Here is a 20,460-nt window from a genome sequence, read left to right on the forward strand (position 1 = left end):
GTTTAGGGTCTTTTTCTGGAGGTTTCATCACTTAGCTATGATTGATTAAATCGTTGGCCATTGGTAATTAATTCAGCCTCCAGCCCTTTCTCCTGTTGTGCTGACCATACAATAAAAGCCAAAACAGTGTACATGCCGCCAAAGTAACCTGTAGGACCACCATGTATATCAGCTACAATATGGGGGTCTATGATGACTCTGCAGAGCTGGCTCTCAACCTGCTCACAGGTTTCGAGAGAGAGAAAGGGGGATGTGAGGTGAGGGTATGTGCACATGAGTACATGTAAAAACAGAACCACTGATGTTAATGAACATGGGGTGACAGAGAGAGGCTCTTCTCCAGGTATTTGACCCTAGAGATCAGATAAGGACTCAAGCAGGGGAACAAGGGGCCAGACCTAACAGAAAAGGCAGCTGTACCAAAGCTTGCCCCCTTTTCCTGAAGGATCTCTTAGGGTAACAAGCAAAGGTATGACCAGGCCATCAATCTGGCCCCAGGTCATCTACAGGAAGGTAAAATGTGCACCTGCACTGGGGCAACACTGCCACTTGGAGCCTTGTTTGTCCCTCCTTGCTTTGCCACTGAACCCTCTCTGTCACAGGAGCTGGAAATGCCTGTGATTTCTAGCCAGGAAATTGGAGGCCCAACCCCAAACCAACAACACTCCTGCAGCCAGAACTCACCCTTCAGAGGAAACGTCTCAGTTGCTGCCTTAGAAGCCTGCCTCTAGAGGACTTCTTTCCTATCAGTCCCCCTTTGCAAGAAAAGTGTCAAAACTGAGTTGCGTGGGATATAAATCACAGGGGGACTGAGCTTTGGTGGCCCTGCTTATCGAGAGGAATTGGAGTTGGAGCAGCTCCTGGGGTGTGGCCAGGGAAGAGGGGTCTCTGGTTCACAGAGACTTGAGCCTTGGGGAGTGTGACCTGTGCCACCTGGGAGTCAGTGGCAGCATTCTCCCAGAAGGGCTAAATCGCCTGGGGGGTGGCGTAGGCACAGCGGTGGCTGTGATCCCCTGGCCATCAATTTATGCTGCATTCATATGCTTCAGGGTCTCCTCCACTTCAACTGGATTCTCAGACTCTATGTATGTGTGGACTTCAGATAGATCGGAATGCTTCCTTTCTACAAGCATGTTAATTATTTTAATTTTCCCACAGGTGGAGACTATCTTCTTGACAGAATCCTTGGTCGCTTTCCCAGTGAGCGTCCCAGTGTGCACTTTGGTGGGTTTAGGGAAAGGTCTCCGCCTTTTCCTTCCTTTTTCATCTCTGGGTGGTTTGGGTTGGGAGCAGGAATACTGCCTGTTGTCATGTCTGTGCTGAGGAGGACTTGAGCGGCAGAGGAGCTGCTGGAGCCAGAGGTGCGGGACATGCTGGAACTTTCCTAGCAGTTGACGTGGAGGAGGAGCTGGAGCTGGGGCTGTAGGTGGGCCTAGACCAAGAACTGGTACTGCTGCTACTCTTGGAAATGCTGTGCCTCTTTTGAGATTTATCCTTGTCATAATGCCTCTTACTTTACTCCTTGTTGGCTGCTTTATCTTTAGAGCAATCCTTGGACATCTCACTTCTAACTGGAGTTTGGAAAACTTTCCCTGAAAGATTGGAATTTACACCAATTCTGCAACTTGCTATTCTTTCTTAATCTTAAAATATAGAGTGCTTTGTCATGGTTTTCGGGAAGCTTTTGAAATGAGTACATTAATTTATTTCTGTTTCATGTATTTTCCAGTACATCTGAGTTTCACCTGCCATAAGAAGGCAGGTGGCTGAAATCAGGGCAGATAAGCTAAATTGTGGAAAAGGGCTTTGCCACTTTTTTATAGGAGTAATGTTTGTCGGAATTCCAGACTTTATGCTAAAACAATAAACACTTTAAGATATGCTGTATCTGTAACATTCAAAGCATCAGTTTGTCACAAGGTTTGCCACCATGGAAATATTTAGGTATTTTAGCCTAAATTATCCCACTCCTAGAAATTTATCACAAGCCATTAATCTCAAAGAAAAGGAAAAAATAACAGCATTTAAAATTATTTTTATAATTTTTAAAGGTTACTTTCCATTTATAGTTATTACAAAATATTGGCCATATTTCTGGTGTTGTACAATAAATTCTTGAGCCTGTCTTAAACCTAATAGTTTGTACCTCACACTCCCTCACCCCCTAAGTTGCCCCTCCACCCCGCAACTGGTAACCACGAGTTGTTTTCTATATCTGCAAGTCTGCTTCTTTTTTTGTTATATTCACTAGTTTGTTGTACTTTTTAGATTCCATGTATAAGTGGTATCATACAGTGTATGTCTTTGTCTGAATTTTTTCACTTAGCGTAATGGCCTTTAAGTCCATCCATGTTGCTGCAAATGGCAAAACATTGTTCTTTTTTATGGCTGAGTAGTATTTCATTGTGTGTGTGTGTGTGTGTGTGTGTGTGTGTGTGTGTATGTATACCACATCTTTTTTTATCCATTTGTCTGTTGATGGACATTTTGGTTGTTTCTATGTCCTGGCTGTTGTAAACAATGCTGCATTGGGGTGCATGTAACTTTTTGCATTATAATTTTCTCTGGATCTATGCCCAGGAGTGGGACCACTGGATCATATGGCAACTCTATTTTTAGTTTCTTAAGGAACCTTCATACCATTTTCCATAGTGGGTGCATGAATTTACATAGAATAATACCCCTTGAACATAACAAGTAATTTTTTAAAGAGACTTTTATTATGAAATATAAAATATTTGGAAATGATTTTAAAAATTCAGTTACAGAGTTAATAATTCAATCATCTTTACAAGAGAAAGCACCACATTGAAAAATTACATTCATAAGAAATAATGTAAAATGCATATGCTAAAATGATTTAATAGTAGTCACAACATTATCAAATCATGAAATTCAGAAACTTTTTAAAGCACAAATCTAAATTGGGGTTTCAAGCTCAGATGTCTTCAAGACTAGTGGGAAACACAAAATAGTTGTCTGATATAAGAGGGAGTCTGGTAGCCTATGTCATACTGAGGAATGCATGCCCAATCTAAAGACTGTTCAAATTCAAGATTTTTTTAAATATTATGCACATCAAATAAAACTGTGGGCCAAGCTGTTCTGAGTTTACTGCCTGTTTGCAATTCTGCCCCAAATGAATTTCTAGCAATATATGTACCCAATCTTTAAAATGGCAGACAGCACTTCTTTAGGTAGTTGTGTGGATATGTTCTTAAAACATCTGGTTAAAAGAAGAAATTGTAAAAATACCTTCTTTCACATTTACTTGGGAGAAATTAGTTATGCCCAAGAGTGAATTAAACTGAAATGAAATTTCATTCATTAACCAATAGAAAACCACATACCCTAGTACATTATTGCTTAATAGGAAATATTTATGTAAAAAATAAAGTACTGGTTTTACTAAAGCCATTGTTTAGAAACATTCAATCACTTCACTAAATACATCAGTTAACAAGTTTTACTTTAACTTTTTAAAGGGTATTTTGTTGAAGAACTTCAGTAGATTTCATACCTTAAGTGAAAAGTAGAAGTTCTAATCTGAACATGTAAAATTGCTAAAGCTCAAATGGCTGTAACCATGTTTGTTTATTATGCCAATGCAGTTTCACAGAATTTACAACTTTGTATGCCATCAATGACTTCACATTAATCATTTTAAAATAGTTTTTAAAAATTAAGGTAATGGAGGCATTAGAGGGACAAATAAAATCTCCTTTAAAAAGGCTACAAAGGCACCTTATAATTCAAATATTCTTACTGGACTAGGAATATATATTTTAAAATAACTCATAGACAACACATATTCAAACAAATAAAATTCAGATACATTTATTCCAAACCTAGAATAGTTTCTACTTTTTAAAAACATTTTAGCTCTTGGCTTGAGAAGTTTAACATGAAAAGAAAGCACCAAATGTAGCCAAATCTTCCATTTAAAAAAGTTACTAGTTGTATGTTTTCTGTAAAATAAAGTTTATATGGGACAAGTCAATTTCATGCGTGGCCATTAATTTCTAAAATTAAAAAGCCAAAGATGTTAAGTACTTGGCTTAAAGTTAGATGTTTAGCAAACTCAGAGTATGTATACAAGAAAATGTTAGAAGACAGTTATTTGGCAGTTAATGCAATAGGTCTTTCATTATTTCCATTTATCATGAATTTTCAAGTAGGAGATGTATGTTTGGCATCTTTTTCTAACCTAATGTTTGGCAAAGTTGTAAAGTTTAGCCAAGTCTTATGTACCTGCATTCTCATATTCAATTTTAATTAATTATTAAAAGCACTTAAGTACAAAGCATCAGGATTTTTTAGAATTCAAAGTTAGCACTGATTTTACACAGCATAAGTATCCATGGCAGAAAATTAAAATTGAATATAAGATTATAAATTTATGATGGATCTATAAAAGAAGTGAATATGTTTCTCAAATCAAGTCAATAATAGAAATATCATGTCATGGTGTATGTACAATACAGGCTGATGTATTACAAATTTAGCTTGATTTAGCAGTTCTTTAAAAACCAATAGGGTTTATATGAATACATTTATTTTAAATTAATAAATTATTCATAATTTAAAATGTACAGTTTTCATAAATAGTAACAACAGACTAGACATGGAGTATATGGGATTTCCACAACCAGTAACAAAATAGTTCAACATTATGTCATCCAAATATTGGTTTAAAATTATTCAAATGTATTTGAAAATTATAGCTGACTGATCTGTAACACTGAATTCCACACTACATTGATAGCAATTAGACAATATAGTGCTGTCTGTTTGTTCTTCACATCATCAAGGGATGAAACTCCTTTTGTAAGAAACATGATGGTTGTACTCATTACATACAGTGATCCAATTAGTTAGCGTATTTATGGAGGAAGCGTTCAAATGCATCATAGATGGCTCGCCTAAAATTAAATACGAAAGAAAAACTACAAGTAATTAGCAAAAAAGGGGGACAGACAGTGCTTTTACTATAAGTTATTTCCAAATGACCTGTGGCTTGCAGTGTGACCTCTCCAAATAGCTTTGAAAGAGGCAGGTACTTCAGGGTGGGTGTTTGGATCCACGCAACTTCACCACTAAGAAAAATTTCAAATCTACTTCCAACTGATGACTAGTTCATAAATACCATCTTTTTCTATGAAGCACTTTTTTGTGCCTTAAAATTTATATATGTATACATTTATGTATGAAATATGAAATGATAAAATGAAAAAGGAACCTGTTTCTTTAATTTTGTTATTTGTTGAAAACTAACTAGCTTTGTGACTTTTCAAGATACAATATTCAGTCTGCTTCATAGATTATGATATAGCAACTGAACTTAAAAGCCATAGTTTCCTACATTAACTTCACTAGATACTTTAATTCATCTGGCCTCGGTCCACAAGATATTATTTTTAAGGCTTATTTTGTTTCTGTTTCTCCTATTGTCAAATACATTTTCATTGTAGAATATTCAGAAAATCCAAAAATATAAAAGGGGAAAAAAGTCATAATCTCATCACTCTAAAGTATCTGTGGTTAGTCTTGTCTTCCAGGCTTTTTTCTTTTTTTTAATGCTTATGTCTGTATTTTCATCCAGTTTAAATAATAACCATGAGATCATATTAGTTCTGTATTTTATTTGTATTTGACTAGGCATTTCCCCACATCCTTAAAAAGATATTATCTTTAAAACTGGTGCCTACTAATAGACTGTGATTTCCAATTTGTTGGGAGGACAAAGCTTTCTATCACGCTTATGCTTATTTGGCTCAAAAATTTGTAAAATGAGGCCTAAGATTGCAATCTGGTACGTGTGTACATGGTACAGGGTTAGTAAAGGTATATATATGCCTTTTAATCTGTTTATTTATTTTAATTTAAAAAAAGTTTAATGAAGAAGGTACTGAGGATTGAACCCAGGACCTCGTGCATGCTAAGCACGTGCTCTACCCTCCCCCCCGCTTTATATGCCTTTTTAATTATTTGAATAGCCTCTTACTCAACTTGTATTATCAATCCGAAGTAACTTACCACAGAATATTACAGCACATAAAGGAGTGGCTTGATTTACTTTTACATCTGGTGAGTGAAAAGACTGAATTTATAAAATTTTACTATTCCACTGCCATCTAAACTCTGTTAGGTTTTGAACTGACTAGAGGGGAGTAGGAGAGGCCAGATAGCATATAGTGACTCCAACTGAGCAAATTATTCAATCTTTTTTGTTCCCTGTGTTTCTGTGACGATATTAAAAATAACATATGAAGCAATTGCCCTAGTACTTGGCACACATTAATAGCTAACATTTATCTCTTCCTCAAATGAAGCCTTCAAATGAGCACTTATGAGTTTTTATAGCTGCCTTTGATGACATCTATTCTTCCTAACGCCTCTCAGCCACATGCCCATGTAGATACATAAAAGAATAAAGGAAATTTGATAAAAATTTACTAAAGTAAGCATGTGGGCTCTCTGCATTCACATGTATAACAGAACTTTAGACTCTTGAGCAACCCGAGCAACCCTAAGTACTCACAATTTTTGTTTGTTTTTTGTTTTAGTTTTGCTGTGCCAGAGGGTCACTTGAGTATTGGGTAAGCAGTCTGCTCACTCACCAACTAATGGGAACTCATATGCTAAATGAGTATTTTTTAAAAGATCATACTGTAAAAAGACATTACAGACTTGAAGCATTAGCCTGTACCTCAAAAAGGTGACATCTATAAACTGAACTCGTAAGCAAAAACATACAAAGAATTATTTCTTAGATAAAAAGAGCTAAAACATGTCAAACATGCAGCACACAATTTTTCTATTTATGGCTATCCAGCTGGCAGTTCTGGAACACTTATGCACAGGGCTCTGATCTCTGTACTTTATGTGAACTAATTTATTTAACCATTAATGATAAATCCTCCAGTGATACTTGTTACCATCAAATTTGAATAGAAGTAGAAATAAAATAGGATATCAAAAAACTAGAATAAAAGCATAAAAGTTTTTATAAGTTCGAACATGTTGGAGTCATATAAGGTCATTAACAATAAAATAACAGTATTTCACTTTTCATTTAAGGTTCAGTATTCACTTAGCTACTGAAAAACTGCTAGATTATTCCACAGATGTTCAGGTCACTCTGAGAGAAAACCATCAGAGTGGAGTGAAAAAATCATGATGAACCAAAGCCAGTTTTATAAACCCTGGTGTTCCTCCCTACACTGTAAAATACCTGGCCACTAATATTTGAAGAGGGTAAAAGACACACAATAAAGCATGCCTGTCACATGCTATTTCTCAGTTCTCTAGAATAAAAAAGAAAATAAAAGGATGAGATAGGAAACATTATCACAATGTGAGAACTTGAGAGAGGCAGGGAGGAAATAAGAGAACTAAAACATATAATAAAAATATCCAATCTTTTATATTTGTTGAGCCAAAAAAAAATCCCCAAAACAAGCACAAATAAGTAGATACCTGTTAGAACAATCATCTTACCTGAAGAGTCCTTGTTTAAAAAGATAAGCACTAATATGACCCCCTTCTAGATATCGGATTTCACAACCAGGCCAAATTTCTTGTAGACTTCGAACTCCTGTTCGTGGAATGTAGGCATCTTCTTTGGCTTGAACCACTATGATGAGGCTTGGGTCAACTGGAACTAGGTACAGGATTTTTAAAGATGCAACATATATACTTTTCAGATGCTCTCAGAATTTTATATAAATACTAGTAATCATATTAAAAAAATATACCATACAATGCAGTAAGTAAAACATTTGCCAAACTAAAACTTTTGATTAAGCTGAAAATCAACTATATTATACCATAACATTATAATATTCATCTCTAATACAATGAGATAAATATTCTAAAGAAGATACAAACTCAATGTTTTTAGTGGATAAAATGGTCTTAAGAGTTTCATGGATAAAATTTAAATATGACACATTTAAATAACCAACTTATCTTAGAAAACACATTGTAGAACCAACAATAAATATACTCATGAAAATATGAAATTATCTTGTAAAGCATCCTTAAAATATTTCACATATTATGAGCATGATTTTCACATATCATCAGCAAATTTTATATAAAAATTAATACCTGAGAAATTTGCTACATGAGTACATTCATCCATGACTCCTTTCATAAATATTAAAGATTCTTTCTGAAGATTCTTTCTTCTTTGTTCTTTAGTGAGTAGGTGGTATGATTGAGGACTACAACTTGTATAACTACTTTTGTTGGTGGAAAGCGTTTGATTGAAGCACTCCATCTTAGAGGAACCTTGTAACAAGAGTCCTTCTGATGTGGCACTGACAGATGTTTTACTAGGTTTATGGCACTCAGCAGGTTTTGAGGACACAACTTGGTCTGTCATATCTAAATTTAAAGTTCTAGAAACCAGATTAAGGTTAGTTAGCTTGTCTGCACTGCTAGGGAAGCGTTTCACGACCTCTTGTCCCATTTTGAAAGAATCTGTCTGAATATATGAAATAAAAGAAAATGTCATTTAATATAAAATAGGATTTTATTTAACAACCTTGTTAAAACAAAGAGAAAACATAAATGTCCATCAATGAAAAATGGATAAACAACATGTGGCATATACATACAATAATTATTACTCAGTCTTAAAAGGGAATGAAATTTTGACACATTCTACAACGTGGATGAACTTTGAAGACATTATGCTAAATGAATAAGCCAGACACAAACAGACAATACTGTATGATTCTACAGATTTATAAGATATCTACAGTAGTCAAATTAATGGTGACAGAAAGTAGAATGGTGGTTGCCAGGGGCTGGGGAGAGGGGGAATAGAGAGTTTTGTTTAATGGGTACAGTTTCACTTTAGAATGATGAAAAAGTTCTGGAGATGGATGGTGGTAATGTATGGAGGTGATAGCTACACAACAATGTAAATGTACTTAATACTACTGAGTTGTACGCTTAAAAATAGTTAAGATGGTAAATTCTATTTTATATATATTTTACCACAATTAAAAAGAGATGTCAAAATTTAACTGAGGACTAAGATACATAATTTATACTTTATTGCTAAATGTTTCCTACAAAACAGTAAAGACTATCACTTAGCCTGCATCATGTTTTTACTAACAAAGTATTGAAATCCATAATTCCCCTTAACATTAGAACTTCCCAAAGTCTCATGAGTGCTTCCTGGAAGTAATATATGAGCCACCCTAAATCATTTTCTCAGGCTGAACTAAGAAGAATTAAAAATTATCACGGAAAAAATATTAACTGTTAAAAATCTTGAAAGTATGTACTAAGTTTAAGGACTTATAAATACAACATAATTTAAGTAAAAATAAACTTTGCCAGATACTACAAGCAAAATCAAAATAAAAGAATGACAGCCTGGGAGAATATATTTGCAACTTACAAGACAAAGAGCTAACTGCTTTAATTTATTAAGAGCTAGAAGTGAATAAAAGGCCCAAAACCACAATAGAAAAAATGACCAAAGGATATGCATAAAAGTTACAAGAAATGAAATACAAATTGCCCTTAGACTAATAAACATGTTCAATTTCAGTTAAATTAAAAAAATAAATTTAAAAAAGTAAATTAAATAAAACTTTCACTATTTGGTTGACTGAAAAACCATGGAAGTCTGATAACACTGAAACAGACACACAAGTTCCTGCTGTAAATTCACACAACTAGAATTAGACAAAATCTAACATTACAAATGCATATATCCTTCTGCTCAGCAACATTTCAGGAATTTACACTTGTGAAATGATGTATATACAAAGCTACTCATTGCAGCACTGATAATAGTGAAAGATGAAAAACAACATAAATGCCCATCAACATGATACTGGTTAATAAATCATGGTACATCCATCCATAAAATAGGCTGTTATGCAGCAGTGAAAAAGAAAAAGGAAACATCTGTGTATAGACTATTAAAAAAGGGAAGAGAAAAAAATTCATATTTCTATTCGTTTGAAAAATTCCTTGAAATGGTAAATGATATAGTGGGTTATTTGTTGAGGGCAAATTGGGAAGAGGTAGGAATTGTTTCACTATATATCTTTTTATACTTTTTGATGCTTGAGCTATATGACCAAACAACCTATTTACAAAATTAAGAATAAAAAATTGGTTGAAAGCAAGGGAAAAAAAAAAACCTTATTAACAGAACAAATCACTAAACCCATTCAGATTACAGGAACATAAAAAGGAAGGAAAGGAAGTTTAGTACTATCAGGAAATGTAAGCTCAAAGCATCCTAGAATTACTCAGAGTGGTTCCCCAACAAACTTAACTTTTTTGATTGGGAAAACACAATTTTTAAAACAAAAAAAAGAAAGAAGCCATCTTGACATTTCTTGAATATTCATTACTCTGAACTAGTTCTAATTGAGACAAATGGACTCTTGGATACAACCACCAAGAGTGAGGCACAGAGAAAAAGTGCTGGATAAGAATACATTGCCATTTCAGACAACCAAAATTTATGAACCTCTCTTAAGAAAATGCATGCTAAGTTTTCAAAGTCCTTACTGAAAGTAGAAAAATTCCTTTTCTTTTTGAGATTTCTTGAGATTCTTGGTAACTTTCAAACTGAATGTGCAAAGTTTTAAAATTCATAGAAAAAAATTTATGGAAACAATTGGTCACCTTAGGGAACTATTCATTATCCTGAAAACTGGTAAATTAAGGGAAGGAATTAAGCATTTATCCTACTTTTCTTATATGAACTGAACTATGATATAATCAATTAATAGGTAAGGAAAGTGCCTTTTAATAAAAGTATTCAAATTAATAAATGAAAAAGAAATGACATAGAGTATCAGCATTTTGCAACCCTCAATGAATTAAGACATAAGCATTAAGCATCAAATGCTGCTTACACCACAAAAAAAGAGAACCCACGTTATGTGCTTCCTACACTCTTACCAAAGAAATAAAAACTGAGTTTAATCAAGCCTCTAGAACTAGTTGCCAATTTACAGGCAATATAGAGCGTGGACGAACGCACTAAAACTGTACCATGAGAATGCAAACAGAAAAATCTAGACTGTGAGAAGCTCTACAGGTAAACAGCCCAAGTTCTTCAACACATAAATTATAAGGAAAAGAAAGAGATGAAAGGCAATTTATAGATTAAAAGATACTTAAAAGATACATCAAATATAAAAAGTAGTGTCTAGGGATGCACATTTGGACAATAAAATTATTTTCAAGACAAAGGAAGTAATTACTATAAAAATCAGATAATAAATATTAGGAGGAGGAGGACCTTTTGATTTGGACACATGAAAGTGGTTTCTGGGTTGGGTGGTTAAGTTCTGAGCTGGGTGGTCAAGTTCTACTCTACACAATTACAAATATGTTTGACATTTAATAAATGTAGTAAGCTATATATTTACTTTTCATGATTTTCTGTATCCATATTTTATTTTAAAATGAAGAATTTTAAAAGGAAAAATACTACTCCTTTTAAAAAATTTGCAATTCTTTTCAAAAATCTGAATCATTAAAAATAAGCTTTCTCCCAAATGACATGCAGAAATTAAAAATACTTACTCCACAATATTCGAGCATGTGAATAATTTCTTCTTCATAAACTGTCTGTGTATAATACTGTTTTTCCAGCTCCCTCCAGTTAATTGATTTACTTAGTACACCCTGAAATAACAAACTAAATTAAGATCAAATCATACCATAAAGCAATTTGTCCAATAATTTGATTATTATTACTGTGCAGAAAAGAATTAACAAAGTAGGTTTGAGATTTCATATCTTTAGAAAGGTCTGCTTGTACGGTTGGCCCTTAACTAGAGTCTGGGAACTTGACTAGTGAACAGTTCTGATACAAAATTCCAAAAATTATCAAGTGGGTTACTGTGCCTAAACTCCTCATACAAACAATGTAGTTTCTTCTGAACACCTGATTTCCTTCTAGAACTCTGGTACATGCTAGGCAGAGGGTGCCTAAGTGACTGACCCCTGATAAAAACCCTAGACTCCTAGGCTCAAGTGCACTTCACTGATGGACATTTTACATGTATCATTACAACTCATTGCTGGAGGAATTAAACATTTTGAGAGGCTCCATTGGAAGCTTATGCCTGGTGTCCTCTGGACTTGGCCTGTGTGCCTTTTCCCTTGGCTGATTTTGTAGTTTATCTTTTTGCTGCAAATCAAGTTTTAGTAGTGAGTATGACTATAAACTAAGTCCTGTGATTCCTTCCAGTGAATCACCAAACCTGGGGGTGGTTTGGGAAACCCTCCTCAAACGATTACCTTTAATTATATATAGCTATCTAAATATTAACTGCAATTAAATTACCGTAGTGAAGACCCCAGATGCTGTAGACCAAGACAGACACGGAATCAATGGCATGGGCTTAGGCCAGTTGGATACTGCTAAGGAAGCCATCTGTAACATAATAACAGAGATTCTGTTTAGAGTTTACATTCGTTCAAATGAAAAATATTTAGTATTAAGAAGTATTTTGTTTAGTAGTTGGTTAGGTAAGACATGAACTCAAAGTCTCTAAACACTTGTGAGAATGACTAGCAACCTCGCCAAATTCCCAAGTCACAAATTCAACCACAACATATAACTTCCCCCTGAAACAGCAATAAAATGTATTAGGAAATTTTAAGTAACCACCAGACCCTTCACAAAAAGCCATTTTCTATTGGGTAAATATAGAGCAAACATGCTGAGGTATAGATGCTGCACAGCAGGCTAAGCACACTCACTACCTAAGTGACGTGCTCAGGTAGAGCAAAATCATAACTATAAAATCTCAGACTTTTAAAGTTGACTGAAAGATGTGGAGAATTTGGTGAACTATAGAGCAGATTATATAACTGATATAAAATAATGTAATGTGTGTGTTTAGAGAAGGGAAAAGTTATTTTTGGCTAGAGGAATCAGAAGCTTCATGAAAAGGCTTGAGTCTTTTAGGGGAAAGGGAAGTTAGGGTCTTGTCTTCCGTATAAAGACAGTATGATCAAAGGCAAGATGGTGAGGAACACAGAGTCTGGTAGGGAAACAGCCAACATACTTCAGCTAGGCTGGTCAATAGAACACATGTGGTCAGGGGTAGGGGAGATAGGGAGGGCTAGAAAGATTGATCAGGATCAGATTTGAGGTCCCTCTGTTCTGTAGATAATGGGGAATTACTAAAGAGACCTGAGCAAAGAACTGTCATTGTCAAAGAAGTGATTCAATGAAGCTAAATTGATAGTACTTTCTTTATAAGATTGATTAGAAAGGGTGCTATTTGAGGTAGGGAAATTAGTTAATAAGTAGTAGTCCAGCTGAGAGTTATAAGGCCCTGACCTAGGTCATAACAATGGAAACATTATTAGGTAGAAAATAAATCTTTTCCCACCTTTAGGTTTCACTGTCTGTATTTTTTTTTTAAATTTGAGTCTTTGAAGCTAATTTTATCAGCTTCACTCTTTGGTATTTGCTTTAAATTTGAGTAAGCTTTTAAACTTAATTTTATAATTCAAATGACTTACAGAATACATATATATATGTGTATGTGTGTGTGTGTATATATATATATATATATATATATATATACACTGAATGACTAATGTGTCCAGGAAATGAACCAGAGCATATTTCTGGCCCTCAGTTAACCAACTGCTTTATGGAGAAAACAGACTGCTAAACAAGTAATCACAGTACAATGAAAAAGTACATGTTACTGAAAGATGAAGTATATTCTGGAGTAAGACTGGGAATCAGGAAGAGCTTCTCATAGGAAGTAAGCTCTAATCTGGAACCAGAAGGGCAAGCTGTTATTTGGGCTATGTAAAAGGGAATGAGGGGGCACTAGATGGATGCTGGCACCTGACAGAGCTAGAGCCCAGTTCAAGCCTTTGGCAGGTTTTAAGCAGGAGAAAGCAGAGGTCAGATTTAGGAAGATCACTCTAGTTATGGTGTGGAAAAAAACTGTTAAGAAAAAGAGTAAGGAGAGAAAATACTAGATGAGAAAGCAAGCAGGAGGCCATTTCAGTACACTCTAGAAAGCAAAGGTAAAAAAAGGTTCGTGGTACTGGGGATGGAAAGAAGAGAAAATGAAAAGTATTTTCCAAATTAGCTATCTTCACCAACCTAATAGCAGAATAAGGCATTTATAGTTGAGATTTAAGTTCTATAATCAACTTTTAATAAAATATTAAATCTAATACCTGAGATATAACTGTGGAGTAAGTAGTATAATCATGCCTATATAAATCATACAAAAAATAATATCATTACTTCATAATTGGAACAGAAGTTTATAGAGTCTGTTTCTGCTTTCATCAGAACTAAAATTAATTCCATACCTAAAGTGAATTTTTAAACAACCAGATTCCCTAGATCTTTTTATCCCCCCAACACTGTACAACCCCCTTCAGTGCTCACAGCCCACAGGTAAGGAGACTGGGCAATGGTTCAAGGCTCAGTTTGCTCTGGCATGGGTACACTATGAGAGGCCCACAGTGGAGGACCCACCATAAATCCATTACCATGCTCAATTTCCTAGATCTTGTAAACATAACATAAATATCAGTTGAAATAAAGATGCTTACGTGTCCGCCCATGGATATTCCGGTCATTCCTAGAGGTCCATAACCCTCCCTCTCTAGCCAGTGCAAGAGAGCTGCAGATTCTAAAACAAGAGCTCCTCCCATCACAAAAAGGTCAGACACATTTTTTAAGCTGGACCTTCTAGCCTCACAAAACAAAAAAGAAAATTATTTATTCTTATGTATTTATATTTTAACATATGCAAATTTACAACAGGCAGCCAGACTTCATGTTTTCTTTTAAAAGACTTAGTTAGCTAAGTAAAACAATGAAATAAATTGATGAAATTAGAATAGTGCTAACATTATTTACTCTACATACTAATTGCCTAAATCTTATTTTTATAAAGTTCTATCAGTTTTACAGCATATAGTCTTTATTGAATTTCAATATTTAACAATTTTGAAGTCCAGAAAAGAATATCTTATTTATCTGACAGAATTTAAAACTGTTAAAATATTTACAGGAGGATAATTTTTCTATACTGTCAATTTTTAGTTAAGTTACCACTAATGATATAAGGAAAAATAAATTTATACTTTCCCTTCTTAGAAAAAAAAATTACAATAGAACTTAAAGCATACATTTTTTAAAAAAGCAATGTAAAAGAATTTAGCCTAATACTAGGCTCTTGTATTACCAAAATCTTAAATGTTACTTATTTTCACAGGTTATCTAATTTATGAATATATTAGAAAAATATATTTTTAGAAAAATACATGTTTTGATTAATTTAAATAAATACCAATTCAACTGAAATTTTCTGTTTTAGAAACTGATTTTTACATATAAGTACATATCCTTATAAGAAGTACTTAAATACATATTTTTAGAATCCAGAACCATTCTTATATAGTGATAAAAATGTTATTTTATTACTAAAGTGACCAAGTTATAATCTGTTTTTTCAAAATTTAATTCATATAAAGACATACATAATTAGCTCCTAGATGAAACCTTGTCAAAGTATACAAAAATTCATTTTATCAATGGTTATGATCATGTACAAAGAACCAGATGCCATAGGAATGCCAAGCTGTGAAAAACGGAATTCTGGCCCCCAAAGAGCTTATGTCCACTGTCCTACCACATCCTCTTAGAGCTCTAAGTCCGTAAGGTAGCTTTTTTTTTATAGAAAATATGCTATCTTCTGTCAAAACAGATTATATTCATGCTTCATTATAAAAAAGCCCATTTATCCTTATATTTGTTTCCAACCCTCATTCCAGTCTATTTATGATCACATAATTCCCTGATTATTTATTTTGGCCTGGAATGGAAGTTTGAATTCTCAAGTCCACTTCAGTTGGTTCTTTTATTTAGAAGTTACTGATGTAGGTTCTGGGACAGCAGTTACTTTTAACAGTGGACTCAGTCAAATTGTTCACCCACTTTCAATGAAAATAGGCTTGAGAGAGAGAGAGAATGAGAATGTTTATTATTATTTAAGTTGCAAGCCATTTCTTACTTAGGATGAGTTGTTTGAGAAAAATAAAATACACTGGAGTATTATATTTCTTGGGTACATAATATCTGATGGGATATCTTATAAACATAATTCTCACAGCAATTCTGCATGGAAGAAATTAGATAAATTTCTCACTTTATAAATGAGATAACTGATATTTAGCGAGGCCAAGGCCATACAGTTAGTAAATGGCAAGTTACAATTCCAACCTATGTCTGTATGACTCCAAAGTCAGAGTTTTTCTATTAAGCCCATGCTGCCTCTCACTACAACTAAATAAACTCTTTGGTTTTTAACCACCTGTAGACAGGGTAAAAATGATGCACCTAGTTCTGAATTCATTGCTTGGTTCCAGAATAAGAATTCTTGAACTATCAAGTCTAGACTTTGATTTTTCGCAAGGTTTCACAAAGTATATTCTAACCTATCCTTCGCAGGATATAGGTTTGCCTCTACCCCACCTTGCTTTTCCTCCAAACCTTTTTTTCCCTCACAAACAATAAGTGAATTCTAACTACCTCTCCAGAACTTACCAACTCCCTACTTCTCCACTTACAGGTCTAATAGTCATCACAAATTTAACATGTCCAAGTTAGAACTTCTGATTTCTTATCCATGATATCCAATTTATTAACAAGTCTTCTTTCAACTTCTAAATTATGTCTCAAATCCATTAGAACTTCTTTCTATCTCCACTGCCAGCACATTAAAGTTGTCCTTTTCCCCTTGTGTTATTGCAGTAGCTTCTTACTTGATTTCTCTGCTGCTACTCTTGCCCCAGTAAGCCAGAGTAAGCCTTTCAAAACATAAATCAGATCACTTCTCTGCTTAAAATTCTCAAGAGGTTTCCCACTGCAATTACAGTGAAATTCAAAGCAAACTGGCTCTTTGTACTCTGACCCTTGCCTACCTTTCTGACCTCATCTTGTACTACTCTCCCACCAAGGGCTGACACCAGGCTTGTCATTTACTCTTCCTTCTCTGAGAATGATTACCTCCAAGTCTTCTCCTTGGTAGCTCCTTCTCATTTTATCATGTCTTTACATCTAACACTGCTCCACCCTGCACCTACCCCCATTTCATTTTCCTCATGGCATTGATAAGTATTTGAAATTATCTTATTGATTTTTATCTATCTCCCATACTAGACTATAAGCTCTATGAAAGCAAGAACCTCGTTTTTTGTTGCTGTCCTCCCAGTGTTTAGGGTCAAAAATCTATAGAATGAACCAAACCCACACACAATATAGATTACAGAAATGCAAAAAAACTGACTTCAAAGTTCATCATTTTAAAAGACAGGAAAGAAAGTGTACCTTCAAGTTACCTATACTACACATTGCAAAAATAAAAATAGCAGTGTTTAATTTCACAAAGTAAGTAAATGTACTTTAAAAAGGTAAACATTTTATCCTTTCTTTGGTTACAGTTTGACAAATATAATACCTGTTCAGTCAGCCTATTAAAATTTCTTATTTATCTTTTCATCAGATATTTAAAATGCATAAAGCTTAAAATAAAAATTCAAGATAACACGCCTACCACAGTTTTATAATAGAATTTTTCTTCCAGTAACACTTGAATATTTAACTTAAAAACTGAAGACTACCAAATCTTAAGACTGCTGAAAATTCAGTATAAAGACTGGAAAAATAAAGGTAACACATACTTACATTTGGTCCTTGGGTTTCCTGCAGCCATTTAAGGATGTGGGTCAAAGAGAAAGTTTTAAAGTAATTAAGTACATTCTATGTCTCAAAACACATTGACTTAGGCAAAACAGTTCAATACGAGACAATTTAATGCTGAAATAATTATTTTATAGTCATCTCAAATAGGCTGTTTAGAAGTTCTCAGGTTTTTCAACTTATTTTCCTTTTTCTTTTTTAAAAAAGTTTCATTAAGATATAATCATATACAATGAAATTTACCCATTTAAAGTGTACAATTCAATGTTTTTAGTATATTTAACAGGATTGTCTAATCTTCAACTTAATTTTAAAATGAAGTTTATGGCTTTTTCCATTTATGTTTATTATAGAAAGTCTAGAAAATACAGAAAAGCACATTATAAGAAAAACTACTTTATCTTCAGATAACCATATTAATATTTTGGTGTATTTCTTTCCAGCATTTTCCCTTTTGCACAGTTTTAAAATAGATTTTTTGTTTTTATTTTTTTGCATACCTATTCTATACTGTAGAGTTTTATATCCTATTTTTGCACTGTAAGTAGTTTTCATTCATTATTATAAACTTTTTAATAATAACTGTTAAAATTTACTGAATGCTTGTTATTTACCAAGCACTGTTCTAGACAATATTAACTATTTAATACTCTGAATAACCTAATAGATTATTCCCGTTTACCAATAAAAAGTTAAGGTACTAAAAGGTTAACTAACAGGTCCAAGGTCATACAAGTACTAAGTGGTAAAATAAGTAATAAAGAAATAAACATAAAACAACCAATTGTATAACATTCCAGTGTTATGAACCACAATTTACTTAACTATTTTTCTATTATTATACATTTAAGCTATTTCTAATGTCTTACTATTATGTTACAAAAATATCTTTTTTCTTTTCTATTATTTTCTTTTTTCTTCATATTTTATCCTTAGAATAAATTTCCCAGAATCAAAATCACTCTGTCAAGGAATATGAGATTTTTTAAAGCTCCTGATGCATATGGTAAAAATGCTCTCCCAGAGGACTGAACTGATTTTCAGTCATCAGTAACGAGAGTGCTCATTTCAAAATAGCCTCATGGCTGTTGTGAAATCTTTTGTAATTGTTGCTTTAACTTTACATTTCTCTTATTACCAGCAATGTTGAACATTTCTTTATATCTGTATATCAGTTTCATTTCTTCTTCTGGGAATAGTCTGACGTCATCTTGAAAATTAAGTTAAGAACTGTTCTAAACCTCAACTGATACTTGAATGTAAACACATTTAAAACATGAGGGTTTCCTTAATGGCAAAAGCTTGACTTATTAATTTTAAAATCCAGCATAAGTGTCAGAAGAAATAGAAGTACAACTTACTTTTATTATGCAATAGAAGCAAAATCCTTAAATTGATTTTAAAAATAGGCATGAAACAATTTTTCACTTCTTTCCATTCTTGCTTCTTAAGTATTTCCTGAACTGACTAAATTTAACTGGTTTGGAAAATCTGGTTCCTATCTACCATTCCTTCTGATTACTAAATCTGTAAGTAAGTAAGTAAGTAAGTAAGTAAGTAAATAAATAAATAAATAGGGTGGGTGAGTGAGTGAGTGAGTGAAAAGATTTCTAGGTATCCCAAAAGGATATAATAAGGGTTTTCTAACAGCAGAGAAGCCATCCGGGCTTCTTTAATCATTGGACGAGCCATTAGTGTTCGTCGTCTCCAGTAATGCTGAGGAAAGAAAAGATGACATGCTTAAAGAATATAATAACCGTATCTGTTAAGGAGAGTAGGTTAATAACTTAGGGATTAAGCTGTTAGGATAAAGTCTTACATGATCTCCTGTTCCAGCAAGATGAATGCATACAGGTCTATATTTGCTGTTCCATTCTTTAGGCACAATAAATTGGAACCTATTTAAAATAAAACACATCAGTGAATTCTCCTTTAAAAGCTTTTAATACAAACTTTCAATTCATAACAGTTTCATAATTAAATTACTTGAGAGAAAAGATTGTTCAGAATTTTGATATCAAATTCTAACTGTGCTTGCTTCAGCAGCACACATACCAAAATCTAATTGACTCATTAAAGTAATGTTTGCCCAAAGGCAACTAAGATATTGTAAATTTGCTCTGTGTTAGGGTATTAATATATTCAATTACAATATAAGCACATAATTTATTGTAATCATTTTTACCTTACTCAGTACCACAACTTTATAAATGCATAATGAAGTGTTCTTATTTTGTAAAGATCAATGTATATGATTAAGTCTTAGAAAAACAACTCTGTAGATAGTCTGCTTTATCTCCTTGCAGGAATAATGCTTGGCTGTACAAGCTGTGATTTAAAGTCGTTCATGTTACCTTTTTTGTCTTTCAGCTTGGGGTCTATGACAAGATCTGACTTACCTATTGGCCACTATATGTCTTCTTTGAAAAAAAATCTGTTCAGTTCTTCTGCCCATTTTTTAACCCATTATTTGTTTTTTCACTATTCAGTTGTATGAGTTCTTTGTATATTTTGGATATTAACCCTTTAGATTAATAATTTGTAAATATTTTCTCCCACTTCACAGGTTGCCTTTTCATTTTGTTGTTTTCCATTGCTATGTAGAAGCTTTTTAGTTTGATGTAGTCCCATTTTTTTTTTTAATGCTGGCCAGCACCACCTGCAGGTACACCATGTTCAACCCTGCACTTCCATAATGGGCTGTGCGTCTC

At 33.6% G+C, this 20,460-nt stretch overlaps 1 protein-coding gene, 1 non-coding gene and 1 pseudogene across 6 annotated transcripts in view; all 3 read right to left on the reverse strand.

Annotated features, from left to right (window-relative positions):
* Positions 1 to 893: 893 nt before the first annotated feature.
* On the reverse strand, positions 894 to 1,560 carry LOC102542814 (uncharacterized; annotated as a pseudogene).
* Positions 1,561 to 3,821: 2,261 nt separating this feature from the next.
* ABHD18 (abhydrolase domain containing 18) overlaps positions 3,822 to 20,460 on the reverse strand; it is a 35,913-nt gene continuing 19,274 nt past the window's right edge. For 4 of the 5 annotated variants that reach the window (XM_072937731.1, XM_072937720.1, XM_072937727.1 and 1 more), the window contains 9 exons: positions 19,569 to 19,647; positions 19,379 to 19,465; positions 17,735 to 17,760; positions 14,596 to 14,734; positions 12,344 to 12,433; positions 11,578 to 11,679; positions 8,113 to 8,491; positions 7,501 to 7,663; positions 3,822 to 4,922 (listed from right to left, as the gene is read on the reverse strand). In XM_072937731.1, coding sequence (XP_072793832.1) covers positions 4,871 to 4,922; positions 7,501 to 7,663; positions 8,113 to 8,491; positions 11,578 to 11,679; positions 12,344 to 12,433; positions 14,596 to 14,734; positions 17,735 to 17,760; positions 19,379 to 19,465; positions 19,569 to 19,647 — 1,117 coding nt within the window. In that variant the 3' untranslated portion in view covers positions 3,822 to 4,870. Of the gene's footprint in view, positions 4,923 to 7,500; positions 7,664 to 8,112; positions 8,492 to 11,577; positions 11,680 to 12,343; positions 12,434 to 14,595; positions 14,735 to 17,734; positions 17,761 to 18,887; positions 19,246 to 19,378; positions 19,466 to 19,568; positions 19,648 to 20,460 lie in introns of those variants that run through there. The other variant, XM_072937739.1, reaches the window with a different exon arrangement.
* Positions 14,402 to 14,537, reverse strand: LOC116276758 (small nucleolar RNA SNORA42/SNORA80 family). The gene has a single exon (XR_004186257.1). It is a non-coding gene; the product is annotated as a small nucleolar RNA SNORA42/SNORA80 family (small nucleolar RNA).

The sequence above is a fragment of the Vicugna pacos genome, chromosome 2 (assembly GCF_048564905.1).
Source record: "Vicugna pacos chromosome 2, VicPac4, whole genome shotgun sequence".
NCBI lineage: Eukaryota > Metazoa > Chordata > Mammalia > Artiodactyla > Camelidae > Vicugna > Vicugna pacos.